Here is a 23,533-nt window from a genome sequence, read left to right on the forward strand (position 1 = left end):
CCCCTCAGCAGAGGGTAGGGAAGGGGGTAGTCAGGAACCCCTGGTTCCCCTCAGCAGAGGGTAGGGTAGGGGGTAGTCAGGTCCACCTGGTTCCCCTCAGCAGAGGGTAGGGTAGGGGGTAGTCAGGAACCCCTGGTTCCCCTCAGCAGAGGGTAGGGTAGGGGGTAGTCAGGAACCCCTGGTTCCCCTCAGCAGAGGGTAGGGTAGGGGGTAGTCAGGAACCCCTGGTTCCCCTCAGCAGAGGGTAGGGTAGGGGGTAGTCAGGTCCACCTGGTTCCCCTCAGCAGAGGGTAGGGAAGGGGGTAGTCAGGAACCCCTGGTTCCCCTCAGCAGAGGGTAGGGTAGGGGGTAGTCAGGTCCACCTGGTTCCCCTCAGCAGAGGGTAGGGTAGGGGGTAGTCAGGTCCACCTGGTTCCCCTCAGCAGAGGGTAGGGTAGGGGGTAGTCAGGAACCCCTGGTTCCCCTCAGCAGAGGGTAGGGTAGGGGGTAGTCAGGAACCCCTGGTTCCCCTCAGCAGAGGGTAGGGTAGGGGGTAGTCAGGAACCCCTGGTTCCCCTCAGAAGAGGGTAGGGTAGGGGGTAGTCAGGTCCACCTGGTTCCCCTCAGCAGTGGGTAGGGTAGTGGGTAGTCAGGAACCCCTGGTTCCCCTCAGAAGAGGGTAGGGTAGGGGGTAGTCAGGTCCACCTGGTTCCCCTCAGCAGTGGGTAGGGTAGTGGGTAGTCAGGAACCCCTGGTTCCCCTCAGCAGAGGGTAGGGTAGGGGGTAGTCAGGTCCACCTGGTTCCCCTCAGCAGAGGGTAGGGTAGGGGGTAGTCAGGTCCACCTGGTTCCCCTCAGCAGAGGGTAGGGTAGGGGGTAGTCAGGTCCACCTGGTTCCCCTCAGCAGTGGGTAGGGTAGGGGGTAGTCAGGTCCACCTGGTTCCCCTCAGCAGAGGGTAGGGTAGGGGGTAGTCAGGTCCACCTGGTTCCCCTCAGCAGAGGGTAGGGTAGGGGGTAGTCAGGAACCCCTGGTTCCCCTCAGCAGAGGGTAGGGTAGGGGGTAGTCAGGAACCCCTGGTTCCCCTCAGCAGAGGGTAGGGTAGGGGGTAGTCAGGAACCCCTGGTTCCCCTCAGCAGAGGGTAGGGTAGGGGGTAGTCAGGAACCCCTGGTTCCCCTCAGCAGAGGGTAGGGTAGGGGGTAGTCAGGAACCCCTGGTTCCCCTCAGCAGAGGGTAGGGTAGGGGGTAGTCAGGAACCCCTGGTTCCCCTCAGCAGAGGGTAGGGAAGGGGGTAGTCAGGAACCCCTGGTTCCCCTCAGCAGAGGGTAGGGTAGGGGGTAGTCAGGAACCCCTGGTTCCCCTCAGCAGAGGGTAGGGTAGGGGGTAGTCAGGAACCCCTGGTTCCCCTCAGCAGAGGGTAGGGTAGGGGGTAGTCAGGTCCACCTGGTTCCCCTCAGCAGAGGGTAGGGAAGGGGGTAGTCAGGAACCCCTGGTTCCCCTCAGCAGAGGGTAGGGTAGGGGGTAGTCAGGTCCACCTGGTTCCCCTCAGCAGAGGGTAGGGTAGGGGGTAGTCAGGTCCACCTGGTTCCCCTCAGCAGAGGGTAGGGTAGGGGGTAGTCAGGAACCCCTGGTTCCCCTCAGCAGAGGGTAGGGTAGGGGGTAGTCAGGAACCCCTGGTTCCCCTCAGCAGAGGGTAGGGTAGCGGGTAGTCAGGAACCCCTGGTTCCCCTCAGAAGAGGGTAGGGTAGGGGGTAGTCAGGTCCACCTGGTTCCCCTCAGCAGTGGGTAGAGTAGTGGGTAGTCAGGAACCCCTGGTTCCCCTCAGAAGAGGGTAGGGTAGGGGGTAGTCAGGTCCACCTGGTTCCCCTCAGCAGTGGGTAGGGTAGTGGGTAGTCAGGAACCCCTGGTTCCCCTCAGCAGAGGGTAGGGTAGGGGGTAGTCAGGTCCACCTGGTTCCCCTCAGCATAGGGTATGGTAGGGGGTAGTCAGGTCCACCTGGTTCCCCTCAGCAGAGGGTAGGGTAGGGGGTAGTCAGGTCCACCTGGTTCCCCTCAGCAGTGGGTAGGGTAGTGGGTAGTCAGGAACCCCTGGTTCCCCTCAGCAGAGGGTAGGGTAGGGGGTAGTCAGGTCCACCTGGTTCCCCTCAGCAGAGGGTAGGGTAGGGGGTAGTCAGGTCCACCTGGTTCCCCTCAGCAGAGGGTAGGGTAGGGGGTAGTCAGGTCCACCTGGTTCCCCTCAGCAGTGGGTAGGGTAGTGGGTAGTCAGGAACCCCTGGTTCCCCTCAGCAGAGGGTAGGGTAGGGGGTAGTCAGGTCCACCTGGTTCCCCTCAGCAGTGGGTAGGGTAGGGATAGTCAGGAACCCCTGGTTCCCCTCAGCAGAGGGTAGGGTAGGGGGTAGTCAGGTCCACCTGGTTCCCCTCAGCAGTGGGTAGGGTAGTGGGTAGTCAGGAACCCTGGTTCCCCTCAGCAGAGGGTAGGGTAGGGGGTAGTCAGGTCCACCTGGTTCCCCTCAGCAGAGGGTAGGGTAGGGGGTAGTCAGGTCCACCTGGTTCCCCTCAGCAGTGGGTAGGGTAGGGATAGTCAGGAACCCCTGGTTCCCCTCAGCAGAGGGTAGGGTAGGGGGTAGTCAGGTCCACCTGGTTCCCCTCAGCAGTGGGTAGGGTAGGGGGTAGTCAGGTCCACCTGGTTCCCCTCAGCAGAGGGTAGGGTAGGGGGTAGTCAGGTCCACCTGGTTCCCCTCAGCAGAGGGTAGGGTAGGGGGTAGTCAGGTACACCTGGTTCCCCTCAGCAGAGGGTAGGGAAGGGGGTAGTCAGGAACCCCTGGTTCCCCTCAGCAGAGGGTAGGGTAGGGGGTAGTCAGGTACACCTGGTTCCCCTCAGCAGAGGGTAGGGTAGGGGGTAGTCAGGAACCCCTGGTTCCCCTCAGCAGAGGGTAGGGTAGGGGGTAGTCAGGTCCACCTGGTTCCCCTCAGCAGTGGGTAGGGTAGCGGGTAGTCAGGTCCACCTGGTTCCCCTCAGCAGTGGGTAGGGTAGGGGGTAGTCAGACACCACTGGTTCCCCTCAGCAGTGGGTAGGGTAGGGGGTAGTCAGACACCACTGGTTCCCCTCAGCAGTGGGTAGGGTAGGGGGTAGTCAGGTACACCTGGTTCCCCTCAGCAGAGGGTAGGGTAGGGGGATGTCAGGACCGCTGGTTCCCCTCAGCAGTGGGTAGGGAAGGGGGTAGTCAGGTACACCTGGTTCCCCTCAGCAGTGGGTAGGGGGTAGTCAGGTCCACCTGGTTCCCCTCAGCAGTGGGTAGGGTAGGGGGTAGTCAGGTCCACCTGGTTCCCCTCAGCAGTGGGTAGGGTAGGGGGTAGTCAGACACCACTGGTTCCCCTCAGCAGTGGGTAGGGTAGGGGGTAGTCAGGTACACCTGGTTCCCCTCAGCAGAGGGTAGGGAAGGGGGTAGTCAGGAACCCCTGGTTCCCCTCAGCAGTGGGTAGGGGGTAGTCAGGTACACCTGATTCCCCTCAGCAGTGGGTAGGGAAGGGGGTAGTCAGGAACCCCTGGTTCCCCTCAGCAGTGGGTAGGGGGTAGTCAGGTACACCTGGTTCCCAACAGCAGTGGGTAGGGGGTAGTAAGGTACACCTGGTTCCCATCAGCAGTGGGTAGGGGGTAGTCAGGTACACCTGGTTCCCCTCATCAGTGGGTAGGGTATGGGGTAGTCAGGTACACCTGGTTCCCCTCAGCAGTGGGTAGGGGGTAGTCAGGTACACCTGGTTCCCCTCAGCAGAGGGTAGGGAAGGGGATAGTCAGGAGCACCTGGTTCCCCTCAGCAGTGGGTAGGGGGTAGTCAGGTACACCTGGTTCCCATCAGCAGTGGGTAGGGGGTAGTCAGGTACACCTGGTTCCCCTCATCAGTGGGTAGGGTATGGGGTAGTCAGGTACACCTGGTTCCCCTCAGCATTGGGTAGGGTAGGGGGTAGTCAGGAACCCCTGGTTCCCCTCAGCAGTGGGTAGGGTAGGGGGTAGTCAGGTACACCTGGTTCCCCTCAGCAGTGGGAAGTCAGGTACCCCTGGTTCCCCTCAGCAGGGGGTAGGGGATAGTTAGGTATCCCTTGTTACCCTCAGCAGTGGGTAGGGGGTAGTCAGACACCACTGGTTCCCCTCAGCAGTGGGTAGTCAGACACCACTGGTTCCCCTCAGCAGTGGGTAGGGTAGGGGGCAGTCAGACACCACTGGTTCCCCTCAGCAGTGGGTAGGGTAGGGGGTAGTCAGGAACCACTGGTTCCCCTCAGCAGTGGGTAGGGTAGGGGGCAGTCAGACACCACTGGTTCCCCTCAGCAGTGGGTAGGGTAGGGGGTAGTCAGGTACACCTGGTTCCCCTCAGCAGTGGGTAGGGGGTAGTCAGGAACCACTGGTTCCCCTCATCAGTGGGTAGGGGAGGGGGTAGTCAGGTACACCTGGTTCCCCTCATCAGTGGGTAGGGAGTAGTCAGGTACACTTGCTTCCCCTCAGCAGTGGGTAGGGTAGGGGGTAGTCAGGAACCCCTGGTTCCCCTCAGCAGTGGGTAGGGTAGGGGGTAGTTAGGTATCCCTGGTTACCCTCAGCAGTGGGTAGGGGGTAGTCAGACACCACTGGTTCTCCTCAGCAGTGGGTAAGGTAGGGGGTAGTCAGACACCACTGGTTCCCCTCAGCAGTGGGTAGGGGGTAGTCAGACACCACTGGTTCCCCTCAGCAGTGGGTAGGGTAGGGGGTAGTCAGGTACCCCATGTTCCCCTCAGCAGAGGGTAGGGGGGAGTCAGGAACCACTGGTTCCCCTCAGCAGTGGGTAGGGGGTAGTCAGACACCACTGGTTCCCCTCAGCAGTGGGTAGGGTAGGGGGTAGTCAGAAACCACTGGTTCCCCTCGGCAGGGGGTAGGGGGTAGTTAGGTATCCCTGGTTCCCCTCAGCAGTGGGTAGGGGGTAGTCAGGACCACTGGATCCCTTCAGCAGTGGGTAGGGTAGGGGGTTGTCAGAAACCACTGGTTCCCCTCAGCATGGGGTAGGGTAGGGGGTAGTCAGGTACCCCTGGTTCCCTTCAGCAGTGGGTAGGGGGTAGTCAGGTACACCTGGTTCCCCTCATCAGTGGGTAGGGAGTAGTCAGGTACACCTGGTTCCCCTCAGCAGTGGGTAGGGTAGGGGGTAGTCAGGTACACCTGGTTCCCCTCAGCATTGGGTAGGGGGTAGTCAGGAACCCCTGGTTCCCCTCAGCAGTGGGTAGGGGGTCGTAAGGTACACCTGGTTCCCCTCAGCAGTGGGTAGGGTAGGGGGTAGTCAGACACCACTGGTTCCCCTTAGCAGTGGGTAGAGTAGGGGGTAGTCAGACACCACTGGTTCCCCTCAGCAGTGGGTAGGGTAGGGGGTAGTCAGGTACACCTGGTTCCCGTCAGCAGTGGGTAGGGTAGGGGGGTAGTCAGACACCACTGGTTCCCCTCAGCAGTGGGAAGGGTAGGGGGTAGGGGGTAGTCAGGTACACCTGGTTCCCCTCAGCAGTGGGTAGGGTAGGCTGTCGTCAGGTACACCTGGTTCCCCTCAGCAGTGGGTAGGGTAGGGGGTAGTCAGGTACACCTGGTTCCCCTCAGCAGTGGGTAGGGGGTAGTCAGGTACACCTGGTTCCCCTTAGCAGTGGGTAGGGGGTCGTCAGGTACACCTGGTTCCCCTCAGCAGTGGGTAGGGGGTAGTCAGACACCACTGGTTCCCCTTAGCAGTGGGTAGGGGGTAGTCAGACACCACTGGTTCCCCTGAGCAGTGGGTAGGGTAGGGGGTAGTCAGACACCACTGGTTCCCCTCAGCAGTGGGTAGGGGGTAGTCAGACACCACTGGTTCCCCTCAGCAGTGGGTAGGGTAGGGGGTAGTCAGACACCACTGGTTCCCCTCAGCAGTGGGTAGGGTAGGGGGTAGTCAAGAACCACTGGTTCCCCTCAGCAGTGGGTAGGGTAGGGGGTCGTCAGGTACACCAGGTTCCCCTCAGCAGTGGGTAGGGGGTAGTCAGGTACACCTGGTTCCCCTCAGCAGTGGGTAGGGTAGGGGGTCGTCAGGTACACCTGGTTCCCCTCAGCAGTGGGTAGTGGGTAGTCAGGTACACCTGGTTTCCCTCAGCAGTGGGTAGGGGGTCGTCAGGTACACCTGGTTCCCCTCAGCAGTGGGTAGGGGGTAGTCAGGAACACCAGACACCACTGGTTCCCCAGACACCACTGGTTCCCCTCACCAGTGCGGAGGATAGGGGGTAGTCAGGTACCCCGTGTTCCCCTCAGCAGAGGGTAGGGGGAGTCATGAACCACTGGTTCCCCTCAGCAGTGGGTAGGGGGTAGTCAGGACCCCTAGATCCCTTCAGCAGTGGGTAGGGTAGGGGGTTGTCAGGTACACCTGGTTCCCGCTCAGCAGTGAGTAGGGGGTAGTCAGAAACCACTGGTTCCCCTCAGCAGGGGGTAGGGGGTAGTTAGGTATCCCTGGCTACCCTCAGCAGTGGGTAGGGAGTTGTCAGAAACCACTGGTTCCCCTCAGCAGGGGGTAGGGGGTAGTTAGGTACCTCTGGTTCCCCTCAGCAGTGGGTAGGGTAGGGGGTAGTCAGACACCACTGGTTCCCCTCAGCAGGGGGTAGGGGGTAGTTAGGTATCCCTGGCTACCCTCAGCAGTGGGTAGGGAGTTGTCAGAAACCACTGGTTCCCCTCAGCAGGGGGTAGGGGGTAGTTAGGTATCCCTGGTTACCCTCAGCAGTGGGTAGGGTAGGGGGTAGTCAGACACCACTGGTTCCCCTCAACAGTGGGGAGGATAGGGGGTAGTCAGGTACCCCGTGTTCCCCTCAGCAGAGGGTAGGGGGGAGTCAGGAACCACTGGTTCCCCTCAGCAGTGGGTAGGGTAGGGGGTAGTCAGAAACCACTGGTTCCCCTCAGCAGGGGGTAGGGGGTAGTTAGGTATCCCTGGCTACCCTCAGCAGTGGGTAGGGAGTTGTCAGAAACCACTGGTTCCCCTCAGCAGGGGGTAGGGGGTAGTTAGGTACCTCTGGTTCCCCTCAGCAGTGGGTAGGGGGTAGTCTGGTACCCCTGGTTCCCCTCAGCAGTGGGTAGGGTAGGGGTAGTCAGGTACCCCTGGTTCCCCTCAGCAGAGGGTAGGGTAGGGGGTAGTCAGGTACACCTGGTTCCCCTCAGCAGTGGGTAGGGGGTAGTCAGGTACCCCTGGTTCCCCTCAGCAGTGGGTAGGGTAGGGGTAGTCAGGTACCCCTGGTTCCCCTCAGCAGAGGGTAGGGTAGGGGGTAGTCAGGTACCCCTGGTTCCCCTCAGCAGTGGGTAGGGTAGGGGGTAGTCAGGTACCCCTGGTTCCCCTCAGCAGAGGGTAGGGTAGGGGGTAGTCAGGTACCCCTGGTTCCCCTCAGCAGTGGGTAGGGTAGGGGGTAGTCAGGTACCCCTGGTTCCCCTCAGCAGAGGGTAGGGTAGGGGTAGTCAGGTACCCCTGGTTCCCCTCAGCAGGGGTAGGGTAGGGGGTAGTCAGGTACCCCTGGTTCCCCTCAGCAGTGGGTAGGGTAGGGGGTAGTCAGGTACCCCGTGTTCCCCTCAGCAGAGGGTAGGGGGGAGTCAGGAACCACTGGTTTCCCTCAGCAGTGGGTAGGGTAGGGGGTTGTCAGAAACCACTGGTTCCCCTCAGCAGTGGGTAGGGGGTAGTCAGACACCACTGGTTCCCCTCAGCAGTGGGTAGGGTAGGGGGTAGTCAGACACCACTGGTTCCCCTCAGCAGTGGGTAGGGTAGGGGGTTGTCAGAAACCACTGGTTCCCCTCAGCAGTGGGTAGGGGGTAGTCAGACACCACTGGTTCCCCTCAGCAGTGGGTAGGGTAGGGGGTAGTCAGACACCACTGGTTCCCCTCAGCAGTGGGTAGGGTAGGGGGTAGTCAGGAACCACTGGTTCCCCTCAGCAGTGGGTAGCGGCTAGTCAGACACCACTGGTTCCCCTCAGCAGTGGGTAGGGTAGGGGGTAGTCAGGTACCCCGTGTTCCCCTCAGCAGAGGGTAGGGGGGAGTCAGGAACCACTGGTTCCCCTGAGCAGTGGGTAGGGTTGGGGGTAGTCATAAACCACTGGTTCCCTCAGCAGGGGGTAAGGGGTAGTCAGGTACCCCTGGTTCCCCTCAGCAGTGGGTAGGGTAGGGGTAGTCAGGTACACCTGGTTCCCCTCAGCAGAGGGTAGGGTAGGGGGCAGTCAGGTACCCCGGTTCCCCTCAGCAGTGGGTAGGGTAGGGGGCAGTCAGACACCACTGGTTCCCCTCAGCAGTGGGTAAGGGGTAGTCAGGTACCCCTGGTTCCCCTCAGCAGTGGGTAGGGTAGGGGGTAGTCAGGTACACCTGGTTCCCCTCAGCAGTGGGTAGGGTAGGGGGTAGTCAGGTACCCCGTGTTCCCCTCAGCAGAGGGTAGGGGGGAGTCAGGAACCACTGGTTTCCCTCAGCAGTGGGTAGGGTAGGGGGTTGTCAGAAACCACTGGTTCCCCTCAGCAGTGGGTAGGGGGTAGTCAGACACCACTGGTTCCCCTCAGCAGTGGGTAGGGTAGGGGGTAGTCAGACACCACTGGTTCCCCTCAGCAGTGGGTAGGGTAGGGGGTAGTCAGGAACCACTGGTTCCCCTCAGCAGTGGGTAGGCGGTAGTCAGACACCACTGGTTCCCCTCAGCAGTGGGTAGTGGCTAGTCAGACACCACTGGTTCCCCTCAGCAGTGGGTAGGGGGTAGTCAGGTACACCTGGTTCCCCTCAGCAGAGGGTAGGGTAGGGGGCAGTCAGGAACCCCTGGTTCCCCTCAGCAGGGGGTAGGGTAGGTGGTAGTCAGGTATACCTTGTTCCCCTCATCAGTGGGTAGGGTAGGGGGTAGTCAGACACCACTGGTTCCCCTCAGCAGTGGGTAGGCGGTAGTCAGACACCACTGGTTCCCCTCAGCAGTGGGTAGCGGCTAGTCAGACACCACTGGTTCCCCTCAGCAGTGGGTAGGGTAGGGGGTAGTCAGGTACCCCGTGTTCCCCTCAGCAGAGGGTAGGGGGGAGTCAGGAACCACTGGTTCCCCTGAGCAGTGGGTAGGGTTGGGGGTAGTCATAAACCACTGGTTCCCCTCAGCAGGGGGTAAGGGGTAGTCAGGTACCCCTGGTTCCCCTCAGCAGTGGGTAGGGTAGGGGGTAGTCAGGTACACCTGGTTCCCCTCAGCAGAGGGTAGGGTAGGGGGCAGTCAGGTACCCCCGGTTCCCCTCAGCAGTGGGTAGGGTAGGGGGCAGTCAGACACCACTGGTTCCCCTCAGCAGTGGGTAAGGGGTAGTCAGGTACCCCTGGTTCCCCTCAGCAGTGGGTAGGGTAGGGGGTAGTCAGGTACACCTGGTTCCCCTCAGCAGTGGGTAGGGTAGGGGGTAGTCAGGTACCCCGTGTTCCCCTCAGCAGAGGGTAGGGGGGAGTCAGGAACCACTGGTTTCCCTCAGCAGTGGGTAGGGTAGGGGTTGTCAGAAACCACTGGTTCCCCTCAGCAGTGGGTAGGGGGTAGTCAGACACCACTGGTTCCCCTCAGCAGTGGGTAGGGTAGGGGGTAGTCAGACACCACTGGTTCCCCTCAGCAGTGGGTAGGGTAGGGGGTAGTCAGGAACCACTGGTTCCCCTCAGCAGTGGGTAGGCGGTAGTCAGACACCACTGGTTCCCCTCAGCAGTGGGTAGTGGCTAGTCAGACACCACTGGTTCCCCTCAGCAGTGGGTAGGGGGTAGTCAGGTACACCTGGTTCCCCTCAGCAGAGGGTAGGGTAGGGGGCAGTCAGGAACCCCTGGTTCCCCTCAGCAGGGGGTAGGGTAGGTGGTAGTCAGGTATACCTTGTTCCCCTCATCAGTGGGTAGGGTAGGGGGTAGTCAGGTACACCTGGTTCCCCTCAGCAGTGGGTAGGGGGTAGTCAGGTACACCTGGTTCCCCTCAGCAGTGGGTAGGGGGTAGTCAGGTACACCTGGTTCCCCTCAGCAGTGGGTAGGGTAGGGGGTAGTCAGACACCACTGGTTCCCCTCAGCAGTGGGTAGGGTAGGGGGTAGTCAGGTACCCCGTGTTCCCCTCAGCAGAGGGTAGGGGGGAGTCAGGAACCACTGGTTCCCCTCAGCAGTGGGTAGGGGGTAGTCAGGTACACCTGGTTCCCCTCAGCAGTGGGTAGGGTAGGGGGTAGTCAGACACCACTGGTTCCCCTCAGCAGTGGGTAGGGTAGGGGGTAGTCAGGTACCCCGTGTTCCCCTCAGCAGAGGGTAGGGGGGAGTCAGGAACCACTGGTTCCCCTCAGCAGTGGGTAGGGGGTAGTCAGACACCACTGGTTCCCCTCAGCAGTGGGTAGGGTAGGGGGTAGTCAGACACCACTGGTTCCCCTCAGCAGTGGGTAGGGTAGGGGGTAGTCAGGTAACCCTGGTTCCCCTCAGCAGTGGGTAGGGTAGGGGGCAGTCAGGTACCCCTGGTTCCCCTCAGCAGTGGGTAGGGTAGGGGGCAGTCAGGTACCCCTGGTTCCCCTCAGCAGTGGGTAGGGTAGGGGGCAGTCAGACACCACTGGTTCCCCTCAGCAGTGGGTAGGGTAGGGGGTAGTCAGACACCACTGGTTCCCCTCAGCAGTGGGTAGGGTAGGGGGTAGTCAGGTACCCCGTGTTCCCCTCAGCAGAGGGTAGGGAGTAGTTAGGTATCCCTGGTTCCCCTCAGCAGTGGGTAGGGGTAGTCAGGAACCCCTGGTTCCCCTCAGCAGAGGGTAGGGGGCAGTCAGGTACCCCTGGTTCCCCTCAGCAGTGGGTAGGGGGTAGTCAGGTACCCCTGGTTCCCCTCAGCAGTGAGGGGGATAAACCCAACAGAACCACAGAGCACTCAACCTGGAAACCTCTTCCTCATACACACAGCCAGCTGTACACCCCAATGACTTGGTGTATTATGGGGTCGGGGGGAGGTGTTGTGGCTGTAAATACAGTACTGTGCACATGTAAGTAGATGTGTGTTTGCAGAGTTAATTAACACTCAAATGTTGGGATTGTGATTCTTCCAGAGGTATCAAACAATACGTTGTGAAGTGAGAGAGACGCATAGAAAGAGGGGGAAACAGAGGGTGTAGTGACCCGTCCCCCTTTTAATCTCAGACTCAGTTCTCCCCTGCAAGGCACACTGGGGTGTTTGTTGTACATGGTCGAGTTGCACTACAGGGGTCCGGGCTGAGAGGGGGAGGGGTGGAGAGAGAAAAGCCAAAAGAGTGGAGGGGGTGAGTTCCCCGTCACAGAGAAGAGAAGAGAGAGAGAGAGAGCAGTAGAGTGTACTGTTTACTGTTATTTTTGATTGGTTATTTGACTTTTGTTTATTATCTAGTTAACATATGTTTCACAAGCCAATGAAGCACTTAAAATCGAATTGAGAGAAAGAGAGTAGTTTTCCCTCAGACAGACAGCCCTCCCTCCCTCCCTCTCAGACACGTCTGGTCTGACATCCCTATTTAAAGTAACAGCAGGGAGCCAGGAGTTGCTGCAGGGCATGGGAAGGGATGGGGGGGTTGACAAGAAGACAAAAATATTGCCAGGTTACACACACTTCTTATCTGCCGGAGAAACACACCTCTGTCCTCGGTCAAATCAACCATATAAACAAGAGGGAGGTAAAGAGGGAGAACGAGCGGGTGTGAAGGAAAAATACAGAAGATGGAGGGATGGAGGGTAAGCTGAGTGGGTAGAGGTGGGTAGCTAATCTACAGCACCGGTCTCCAGGGACCCTCTACCTCTCTGGTGAAATCCCCAGGGCAGAGCAGCTCTCATCCAGGCACAAAGCCTGACTATCAGCCATGGTAGTCACCGAGCCAGGCCTGAAACACGATTTAGGACGGGGACAGAGGGGCCCGTCACAGACACAGTCACGCCCCCTGCCTGTCTGCACCCCTCCCTACCTTCCACAACCCACCTCTCCCAAACACCCCCCTTCCTCTCACACTGCTCCTACTCTCACCATCCCACCTCCATCCACATCGCTCTCCATACCTCCTCACCCTTCCCTCCCTCCTCACCCGGCCTTCCTGCTGTATTCAGCTGTAGCTCTGGCTGTGTGTGTGAAATGGGATGTGACAGGAGCACCTTTCCCTGGGGATCAGAAGCCTCTCTCTCTCATAAATAGGGCCCTGGAGGTGAAGACTGGGGGCTTTCTACCTCCAGAAAAACATCCCCCCTCAGTCTTTTTCCTCCCGGTCTATCTCACTCATACACCCAGTACTCACGTGCATTAGAGAGTAGTAGGACTGCTTTCCTGTGTAGAACAGAAAGTGGAATGGCCGTCTATCTGCGCCCCATTGGACAGCTAGAGGATATATATATATATATATATATGAGAGAGAGTTAGGCCATTGGTGTAAACCACTTTACTTTGTCTAGCCCAATCAGTTAGAGATTGAGCAAAAGACTCAAGTCCCCCTGTTGGTGATGTTGTGAAAGTGCAGCTCTCACACAGTGAAAATTACCATAGGAGAACAATCCATCTCAGTTGTAAATCTATTTAAAAAGGACCTACCTCTCTGTTTTGGAAACTCCTCATCCGGATGCTGGAAGAAAAGATGAAGATTTTGAATCACAAATGAATATGACGTTTCTGAGTAAATACACATACATGAGACAGGGAGGAAGTCTTACCCTCATCAGTGGTTTGGCTTTATTGTCAAACAGGCCGGAGGGGAACAGGTATGAGGGGAACAGGTATGAGGGGAACAGGTATGAGGGGAACAGGCAGGAGGGGAACAGGCAGGAGGGGAACAGGCAGGAGGGGAACAGGCAGGAGGGGAACAGGCCGGAGGGGAACAGGCCGGAGGGGAACAGGCCGGAGGGGAACAGGCCGGAGGGGAACAGGCCAGAGGGGAACAGGCCGGAGGGGAACAGGCCGGAGGGGAACAGGCCGGAGGGGCACAGGCCGGAGGGGAGCAGGCCGGAGGGGAACAGGTATGAGGGGAACAGGTATGAGGGGAACAGGTATGAGGGGAACAGGTATGAGGGGAACAGGTATGAGGGGAACAGGTATGAGGGGAACAGGTATGAGGGGAACAGGTATGAGGGGAACAGGTATGAGGGGAACAGGTATGAGGGGAACAGGTATGAGGGGAACAGGTATGAGGGGAACATGTATGAGGGGAACATGTATGAGGGGAACAGGTATGAGGGGAACAGGTATGAGGGGAACAGGTATGAGGGGAACAGGTATGAGGGGAACAGGTATGAGGGGAACAGGTATGAGGGGAACAGGTATGAGGGGAACAGGTATGAGGGGAACAGGCCGGAGGTGAACAGGTATGAGGGGAACAGGCCGGAGGGGAACAGGTATGAGGGGAACAGGCCGGAGGGGAACAGGTATGAGGGGAACAGGCCGGAGGGGAACAGGCCGGAGGGGAACAGGCCGGAGGGGAACAGGCCGGAGGGGAACAGGCCGGAGGGGAACAGGCCGGAGGGGAACAGGCCGGAGGGGAACAGGTATGAGGGGAACAGGCCGGAGGGGAACAGGCCGGAGGGGAACAGGCCGGAGGGGAACAGGTATGAGGGGAACAGGTATGAGGGGAACAGGTATGAGGGGAACAGGTATGAGGGGAACGGGTATGAGGGGAACGGGTATGAGGGGAACAGGTATGAGGGGAACGGGTATGAGGGGAACGGGTATGAGGGGAACGGGTATGAGGGGAACGGGTATGAGGGGAACGGGTATGAGGGGAACAGGTATGAGGGGAACAGGTATGAGGGGAACGGGTATGAGGGGAACGGGTATGAGGGGAACGGGTATGAGGGGAACAGGTATGAGGGGAACGGGTATGAGGGGAACGGGTATGCAATGCTTCTCTGGAACAGAAACAGGAGAGAAGCCAAATATCATTAACACATCATCAAGATGGAGGGAGAAACCTTTAGTTTAAACAGCCAGCTCTAAACAAGGAGAAACGTTTAGTTTAAACAGCCAGCTCTAAACAAGGAGAAACCTTTAGTTTAAACAGCCAGCTCTAAACAAGGAGAAACGTTTAGTTTAAACAGCCAGCTCTAAACAAGGAGAAACGTTTAGTTTAAACAGCCAGCTCTAAACAGGGAGAAACCTTTAGTTTAAACAGCCAGCTCTAAACAAGGAGAAACGTTTAGTTTAAACAGCCAGCTCTAAACAGGGAGAAACCTTTAGTTTAAACAGCCAGCTCTAAACAGGGAGAAACGTTTAGTTTAAACAGCCAGCTCTAAACAAGGAGAAACGTTTAGTTTAAACAGCCAGCTCTAAACAGGGAGAAACCTTTAGTTTAAACAGCCAGCTCTAAACAGGGAGAAACCTTTAGTTTAAACAGCCAGCTCTAAACAAGGAGAAACGTTTAGTTTAAACAGCCAGCTCTAAACAGGGAGAAACCTTTAGTTTAAACAGCCAGCTCTAAACAGGGAGAAACCTTTAGTTTAAACAGCCAGCTCTAAACAGGGAGAAACCTTTAGTTTAAACAGCCAGCTCTAAACAGGGAGAAACCTTTAGTTTAAACAGCCAGCTCTGAACAGGGAGAAACCTTTAGTTTAAACAGCCAGCTCTAAACAGGGAGAAACCTTTAGTTTAAACAGCCAGCTCTAAACAGGGAGAAACCTTTAGTTTAAACAGCTAGCTCTAAACAGGGAGAAACCTTTAGTTTAAACAGCCAGCTCTAAACAGGGAGAAACCTTTAGTTTAAACAGCCAGCTCTAAACAGGGAGAAACCTTTAGTTTAAACAGCCAGCTCTGAACAGGGAGAAACCTTTAGTTTTTAATTTTAATTGTATTTATTTCACCTTTATTTAACCAGGTAGGCAAGTTGAGAACAAGTTCTCACTTACAATTGCCACCTGGCCAAGATAAAGCAAAGCAGTTCGACACATACAACAACAGAGTTACACATGGAGTAAAACAAACATACAGTCAATAATACAGTAGAAAAATAAGTCTATATACAATGTGAGCAAATGAGGTGAGATAAGGGAGGTAAAGGCAAAAAAGGCCATGGTGGAGAAGTAAATACAATATAGCAAGTAAAACACTGGAATGGTAGATTTGCAGTGGAAGAATGTGCAAAGTAGAGATAGAAATAATGGGGTGCAAAGGAGCAAAATAAATAAATACAGTAGGGAAAGAGGTAGTTGTTTGGGCTAAATTATAGGTGGGCTATGTACAGGTGCAGTAATCTGTGAGCTGCTCTGACAGCTGGTGCTTAAAGCTAGTGAGGGAGATAAGTATTTCTAGTTTCAGAGATTTTTGTAGTTCTTTCCAGCCATTGGTAGCAGAGAACTGGAAGGAGAGGCGGCCAAAGGAAGAATTGGTTTTGGGGGTGACCAGAGAGATATACCTGTGTGCTACAGGTGGGTGCTGCTATGGTGACCAGTGAGGTGAGATAAGGGGGGACTTTACCTAGCAGGGTCTTGTAGATGACATGGAACCAGTGGGTTTGGCGACGAGTATGAAGCGAGGGCCAGCCAACGAGAGCGTACAGGTCGCAGTGGTGGGTAGGCTTTGGTGACAAAATGGATGGAACTGTGATAGACTGCATCCAATTTATTGAGTAGGGTATTGAAGGCTATTTTGTAAATGACATCGCCGAAGTTGAGGATCGGTAGGATGAAGGATGCTTTGTTGCGAAATAGGAAGCCAATTCTATATTTAACTTTGGATTGGAGATGTTTGATGTGAGTCTGGAAGGAGAGTTTACAGTCTAACCAGACACCTAAGTATTTGTAATTGTCCACATATTCTAAGTCAGAGCCGTCCAGAGTAGTGATGTTGGACGGGCGGGCAGGTAGCGATCGGTTGAAGAGCATGCATTAAGTTTTACTTGTATTTAAGAGCAATTGGAGGCCACGGAAGGAGGGTTGCATGGCATTGAAGCTCATCTGGAGGGTTGTTAACACAGTGTCCAAAGAAGGTATACAGAGTGGTGTCGTCTGCGTAGAGGTGGATCAGAGACTCACCAGCAGCAAGAGCGACATCATTGATGTATACAGAGAAGAGAGTCGGTCCAAGAATTGAACCCTGAGGCACCCCCATAGAGACTGCCAGAGGCCCGGACAACAGGCCTTCCGATTTGACACACTGAACTCTATCAGAGAAGTAGTTGGTGAACCAGGTGAGGCAATCATTTGAGAAATCAAGGCTATCGAGTCTGCCGATGACGATGTGGTGATTGACAGAGTCTAAAGACTTTTTTAAACAGCCAGCTCTGAACAGGGAGAAACATTTAGTTTAAACAGCCAGCTCTGAACAGGGATAAATGATAGTAGCATCCAGGCTAGCTAACAGGTTAGAGAGGAGACACTCAAGTCTTTTAAGAGTTCAGATAAAGGCTAGAGGGAAGTTCCTAGAGAACAGCAGTGAAAGTTAGAGGGGAGAGAGAACAAACAAACAGCTAGGTGACAGGAACCAGAGGACAGACTAGAGTCACCAGTTCACCCTAAGTTCACACACTCACAGCCAGTCTCCTTGTGAAGGCAGCAGAGTGGAGCCAGGTCATTAGTGCTGCTACAGATGGCACTACTCTTGACAGGGTGTGTGTGTGTGGGGGGGTTGGCTGAAGGCGTGTGTGTGTGTGTGGGGGGGGAGTCTGAAGGTGTGTGTGTGTGTGTGGGAGGAGAGGGGGACAGACAGGTCGTGTCCACCCTGCCACTCTTCTCCAGCCAGTCTGCTCATCCCTCCTCTCCCTCATCTTTAACTTATTTTCCTGCTTCACTCTGGCTGCTCAATTAAGAGGGAACAGGTGCTGGAAGGAGAGAGCATGTTGCAGCCTTTTGGGCTGTCAAGACGAGGGGAATCAAAGAGAGAGAGAGAGAGAGAGAGAGAGAGAGAGAGAGAGAGAGAGAGAGAGAGAGAGGTGGAAGAGAGAGAGGCAGGTGAGGGGGAGGTAAAAAGAAGAAGACGGGAGGAGGAGAGTGGAACACTGTGCCAGATGAAGGCAGCACCTGTTAATTTCATACCCTAGGCTGCAATATGGCAGAGTCCCCTAGGGAGAGACAGAGAGAAGGGAAAGGGAGAGACCATCTCCCTGCCACAGATTTCAATGTGTTGTTCACAGCACTCTAGATTCCTCCACTCGGTCTGAACTCCATCGATGTCAATAAAACAACTTAAAGAGAGTACTGCTACACAATAGTTTCTGCCCAGTGCCTAATTTAGAAACTAAGTTTCACTTTAATTATCTCACCTGCTTACACTTGCATTGTTTGCGCTACTAGGAATGTCACATCAACTGAACCAGAGTCAACAATAACACACAGGAGCAAGTCTCCCCTAATTACCCCTCCAGTGGTCCCCATTACCCCTCCTTTTCCCCTAATTACCCCTCCAGTGGTCCCCATTACCCCTCCTTTTCCCCTAATTACCCCTCCAGTGGTCCCCATTACCCCTCCTTTTCCCCTAATTACCCCTCCAGTGGTCCCCATTACCCCTCCTTTTCCCCTAATTACCCCTCCTTTTCCCCTAATTACCTCTCCAGTGGTCCCCATTACCCCTCCTTTCCCCCTAATTACCCCTCCAGTGGTCCCCATTACCCCTCCTTTTCCCCTAATTACCCCTCCAGTGGTCCCTATTACCCCTCTTTTTCCCCTAATTACCCCTCCAGTGCGCCCCATTACTCCTACTTTTCCCCTAATTACCCCTCCAGTGGTACCCCATTCGCTGTCCAGTCTCCCTCATTTCCCTCTCCAGTCTCCCTCATTTCCCTCTCCAGTCTCCCTCATTTCCCTCACCCGTCTCCCTAATTTCCCTCACCCCCTGTCCAGTCTCCCCATTTTCCACATCTCTCCCTCCTCCACTCTTCTGAGGACGGTACGCTCCATGTCACTTCCTGTTACACAGCCCACTGCTAACAGCTCTATTCATTAAATAGAACGATGGTTAGAGACCGCCGGGAAGTGAAGAATCATGGGAAATCAAACTAAATGAGTGGGGCAAACGAAGCTAATGCATTCTTCCTTCGTAATGAATAAAACATGGGATGTGTGTGTATCAGGTGTTGCTAATACAGTGGACACAGCACATTACAGGCCCCTGCTGAGTCTGTCTGTGTGATCAGATCCAGGTCTTATTGTTTATTTTCATAATGACTATATGTGTGCACATCTTCTGGACACCAGAATAGTAGAGGTACACAAGTTGTTTTGAAGTAGGTCACTCTGCAATGATTGGCACGACCACCGTGCATCCCACATGTCATGGTAATGTAGGTGGGTGTTTTACACTTTTGAACATAATTTTCCCTTACTGCTGTCTAGCTTCCAACCCGGCCTGATTGTACATATGAATGTAATTATTGATGCCAACATGTACCTCTCTGTTTATTGAATATGCATAAAGTGTTGTTTTTTGAATGGGCATATTTTGTATAGCATCTACACCCACTATGCGTCGTATGTGTAATGGCTCTGTGAGGTAAAATGTGGATATATTAGGAGATGGGATAACGCGGTCTGCTTGACCTGATGAAGATCAGTGTTGGATCGAAACGTTGTCATTAAAGGTGGTAATTGGGGGCAAATTCAGTGCGCCGGCCTTTCTGTTATTTTCAATTAAACTTCCTTACCCCATCACCTAGGTGTTTTAAGGACATGCATATGACCACAAACTGTTTTACACAGCCCACTGGTAAGTGCTAACAGTTCTGTTCATTAAATAGAACGATGGTTAGAGACCGCCGGCAAGTGAAGAATCATGGGAAATCAAACTAAATGAGTGGGGCAAACGAAGCTAATGCATTCTTCCTTCGTAATGAATAAAACATGGGATGTGTGTGTATCAGTCGTTGCTAATACAGTGGACACAGCACATTACACAGTGCTGGCCCCTGCTGGTGACTGTTAGAGTGTGTCTGTGTGATTGGCTCCACCAGATGCTGCTGATGGCATGCGGAGACAGACCAGAGACAGACCAGAGACGATTCTCAACTACTGTTGGGGAATTAAACTAATATGGCTGGAAAACCACCTTAAAGACATGTGACATCTCCTCTGAGAAAGAAAGCATAATGTATTTACCCCAAATAAGGTGCCACCTTTCTTAACATTGCCGAGCCAAATGTATATCTCAATTGAGTTGATGGTGGACACATAGACTTATTGAGGTATGAATCCGTCTCTGATTGTAGGGTAAGGACAAAAAACTGCATTACACTACATCCATCTAGGGTTTACACTGCATCCCTCTATGAAAGACAGGAGTTGTACACCCCTCGTTAGACATAACTGCAGTCTTTCTTACATGAATGTCCCCCTGAGTGAAGGTCTCAGGGTCCTCTCACATCATGTTGGCTAGATGTCTCTTCCCGATGTTGAACTCCTCCACCTGCTTCTTGATGAACTCCTCTGAGAACATCTCTGGGCCCGCTGCAGCCAGGTTCTTCCTGTGGAGAACAGCACTCACATATAGCTGTCTGGACAGCACCTGAGGTGTGGGAGAGAAGAGGTTCTTATGTTAGGATACATACTGTAGTATAGAACTGGTGCTTTAATAACCCAGGGCCTTGGTATCACAGGGATGGATGAATGTTAGTTATCTGGGCTAATAGACAGTCTCTGATCTTTTAGGTGCATTAAGTTAGTCTGAAACGGTGAGATTTGGCATTGACAAATAGACCAACTGATGTACATTTGACAGCAAGGTATCCACTAGTAAATGGGACTAACATTGAACGTAGTAAAACGTTAGCTAGCTACGTAAACAAGCTCTGTGAGGCTTAGCTAACTACGGTTCTATTCAACCAAAATATTGCGAATTGTATGTCCATTATGTTCATGTAGCTAGCTATGTTCACTATGGCATGCATGTTGAGACAAGAAGAACAATATCTAGAGAGTCAACTAGCTACTTAGCTAGCTGTCTGTCTTACAGTTTACATGTGAGCTAGTTGACAAGGCAGCGCATTGCTACTAACGCTGAGCTATTTCAGGGACGACTCACCTTCTCTGCAGCTCAACCCCGTTGACATTACCGTGAAAACATACCGAATTAAACTCTTGGCATTACCTGGCCAGTTAAATTTGACGAGACTGTGTTAAAATTGAAGCAGCAATTTTCGAATTTCCAAAGAAAATATCCCACGGTTTTTCCACTGGAGGCCGCCATGTTTGCTGTACGACGCTCTCGTGAAAACAGGAAGTACGTCGATAGCAAATGCATTTGTGTTACAATGTAACTGTTACAATGTTACTCCATCACATTTCTCACAGTATATCTGGCAAAATTCGGGTACAACGTATTTGATTCAACAAAACAATAACCGTATTTGATAAATCCATAGAATAACTAGAATAAATGTATAGGTTTTTCAGTCCCTTGGTTGCATCCTACAATTAGTTGAACAGATAGGAATTATTTATTTATTTGATCTATTTCACCTTTATTTATCCAGGTAGGCAAGTTGAGAACAAGTTCTCATATACAATTGCGACCTGGCCAAGATAAAGCAAAGCAGTTCAACACATACAAAGACACAGAGTTACACATGGAGTAAAACAAACATACAGTCAATAATACAGTAGAAACAAGTCTATATACGATGTGAGCAAATGAGGTGAGATAAGGGAGGTAAAGGCAAAAAAAAGGCCATGGTGGCAAAGTAAATACAATATAGCAAGTAAAACACTGGGATGGTAGATTTGCAGTGGAAGAATGTGCAAAGTATAAATAAAATTAATGGGGTGCAAAGGAGCAAAATAAATAAATAAATACAGTAGGGAAAGAGGTAGTTGTTTGGGCTAAATTATAGGTGGGCTATGTACAGGTGCAGTAATTTGTGAGCTGCTCTGACAGGTGGTGCTTAAAGCTAGTGAGGGAGATAAGTGTTTCCAGTTTCAGAGATTTTTGTAGTTCGTTCCAGTCATTGGCAGCAGAGAACTGGAAGGAGAGGCGGCCAAAGAAAGAATTGGTTTTGGGGGTGACCAGAGAGATATACCTGCTGGAGCGCATGCTACAGTTGGGCGATGCTATGGTGACCAGCGAGCTGAGATAAGGGGGGACTTTACCTAGCAGGGTCTTGTAGATGACATGGAGCCAGTGGGTGTGGCGACGAGTATGAAGCGAGGGCCAGCCAACGAGAGCATACAGGTCGCAATGGTGGGTAGTATATGGGGCTTTGGTGACAAAACGGATGGCACTGTGATAGACTGCATCCAATTTGTTGAGTAGGGTATTGAAGGCTATTTTGTAAATGACATCGCTGAAGTCGAGGATTGGTAGGATGGTCAGTTTTACACGGGTATGTTTGGCAGTATGAGTGAAGGATGCTTTGTTGCGAAATAGGAAGCCAATTCTAGATTTAACTTTGGATTGGAGATGTTTGATGTGGTTCTGGAAGGAGAGTTTACAGTCTAACCAAACACCTGGGTATTTGTAGTTGTCCACGTATTCTAAGTCAGAGCCTTCCAGAGTAGTGATGTTGGACAGGCGGGCAGGTGCAGGCAGCGATCGGTTGAAGAGCATGCATTTAGTTTTACTTGTATTTCAGAGCAATTGGAGGCCATGGAAGGAGAGTTGTATGGCATTGAAGCTTGCCTGGAGGGTTGTTAACACAGTGTCCAAAGAAGGGCCAGAAGTATACAGAATGGTGTCGTCTGTGTAGAGGTGGATCAGAGACTCACCAGCAGCAAGAGCGATATCATTGATGTATACAGAGAAGAAAGTCGGTCCAAGAATTGAACCCTGTGGCACCCCCATAGAGACTGCCAGAGGTCCGGACAGCAGACCCTCCGATTTGACACACTGAACTCTATCAGAGAAGTAGTTGGTGAACAAGGCGAGGCAATCATTTGAGAAACCAAGGCTATCGGGTCTGCCGATGAGGATGTGGTGATTGACAGAGTCGAAAGCCTTGGCCAGATCAATGAATACGGCTGCACAGTAATGTTTCTTATCGATGGCGGTTAAGATATCGTTTAGGACCTTGAGCGTGGCTGAGGTGCACCCATGACCAGCTCTGAAACCAGATTGCATAGCAGAGAGGGTATGGTGAGATTCAAAATGGTCGGTAATCTGTTTGTTGACTTGGCTTTCGAAGACCTTAGAAAGGCAGGGTAGGATAGATATAGATCTGTAGCAGTTTGGGTCAAGAGTGTCCCCCCCTTTGAAGAGGGGGATGACCGCAGCTGCTTTCAAATCTTTGGGAATCTCAGAAGAGACAAAGGAGAGGTGGAACATGCTAGTAATGGGGGTGGCAACAATTTAGGCAGATAATTTTTTAGAAAGAAAGGGTCCAGATTGTCTAGCCTAGCTGATTTGTAGGGGTCCAGATTTTGCAGCTCTTCAGAACATCAGCTGACTGGATTTGGGAGAAGGAGAAATGGGGAAGGCTTGGGCGAGTTGCTCTGGGGGGTGCAGTGCTGTTGACCGGGGTAGGGGTAGCCAGGTGGAAAGCATGGCCAGCCGTAGAAAAATGCTTATTGAAATTCTCAATTATAGTGGATTTATCAGTGGTGACAGTGTTTCCTATCTTCAGTGCAGTGGGCAGCTGGGAGGATTTGTTCTTATTCTCCATGGACTTTACAGTGTCCCAGAACTTTTTTGAGTTAGTGTTGCAGGAAGCAAATTTCTGCTTGAAAAAGCTAGCCTTGGCTTTTCTAACTGCCTGTGTATAATGGTTTCTAGCTTCCCTGAAAAGCTTATAACAAATGTTATAACAAATGTGATTTTATTATTATTCATTATTATGCGATATGAGGGTAGAATTCCTCATTTTGTGTAACGTTTCGTGTGGGCGGGGGAATAACAAACAGCCATACAAAGTATTCACTATGCTTCAGCTGTAACATAAGTGTTGGATACTTGCACTCCCCCTTCATGGATTTAAAACCATATAGGGTTGTTGTAGGCATTGGCCGGAGGGAGTTTCCACCATTGCTAGTTTTCAAATGTTAAAATACTGAACTTTTCTTTTAAGAAACTCTTCTCTCCCTGTGGCTTCCTGGTGTTGTGTAAGGTCCTCCGGAAAAGTTAAGAGTAAAAAAAACGATTGTTGCACAGGATCTATTATATGACATCTTCAAAACGGAGATGACATCAAGTAAGTATTTCAGAAATGAATCCACATATACTTAAGTATCAAAATTAAAAGTCCAAGTATAAATAATTTAAAATTCCTTATATTAATCAAACCATACAGCATGACTTTCTTGTTTTACGGATAGCTAGGGGCACACTTCAACACTCAGACATAATTTAAACTAAGCATTTGTGTTTAGTGAGTCTGCCAAATTGGAGGCATTAGGGATGACCAGGGATGTTCTCTTGATAAGTGTGTGAATTGGACCAGTTTCCTGTCCTGCTAAGCATTCAAAATGTAACTAGTACTTTTGGGTGTCAGGGAAAATGTATGGAGTAAAAAGTACATTATTTTCATTAGGAATGAAGTGAAGTAAAAGATGTCAACAATATAAATAGTAAAGTACAGATTCCCCAAAAAACGACTTAAGTAGTACTTTAAAGTATTTTTACTTAAGTACTTTCCACCACTGACTGTGCGTATTTTTGAGTGTGTACACTTGAATTCTGCTGCTATTTTCAACTCTCTAGAGACAGCAGGAGTGGTAGAGATACTC

The 23,533-nt window shown here is 53.0% G+C and overlaps 1 protein-coding gene and 1 long non-coding RNA gene across 2 annotated transcripts in view; both read right to left on the reverse strand.

Annotated features, from left to right (window-relative positions):
• LOC127916600 (28S ribosomal protein S9, mitochondrial-like) overlaps positions 1–13,314 on the reverse strand; it is a 29,686-nt gene extending 16,372 nt beyond the window's left edge. Inside the window, exons 1-3 of the mRNA XM_052498905.1 lie at positions 12,620–13,314; positions 12,501–12,531; positions 12,211–12,290 (exon numbers count right to left, since the gene is read on the reverse strand). Of these exons, the coding sequence (XP_052354865.1) occupies positions 12,211–12,290; positions 12,501–12,531; positions 12,620–13,117 (609 nt within the window). The 5' untranslated portion in view covers positions 13,118–13,314. The remainder of the gene's footprint in view (positions 1–12,210; positions 12,291–12,500; positions 12,532–12,619) is intronic.
• Positions 13,315–13,757: 443 nt separating this feature from the next.
• On the reverse strand, positions 13,758–20,081 carry LOC127916728 (uncharacterized). Its single transcript, XR_008095749.1, has 3 exons — positions 19,902–20,081; positions 19,203–19,385; positions 13,758–13,807 (listed from the first exon to the last, which is right to left on the reverse strand). It is a non-coding gene; the product is annotated as an uncharacterized LOC127916728 (long non-coding RNA).
• Between the last annotated feature and the right edge of the window lie 3,452 nt (positions 20,082–23,533).

Source organism: Oncorhynchus keta, chromosome 37 (genome assembly GCF_023373465.1).
Source record: "Oncorhynchus keta strain PuntledgeMale-10-30-2019 chromosome 37, Oket_V2, whole genome shotgun sequence".
Taxonomy (NCBI): domain Eukaryota; kingdom Metazoa; phylum Chordata; class Actinopteri; order Salmoniformes; family Salmonidae; genus Oncorhynchus; species Oncorhynchus keta.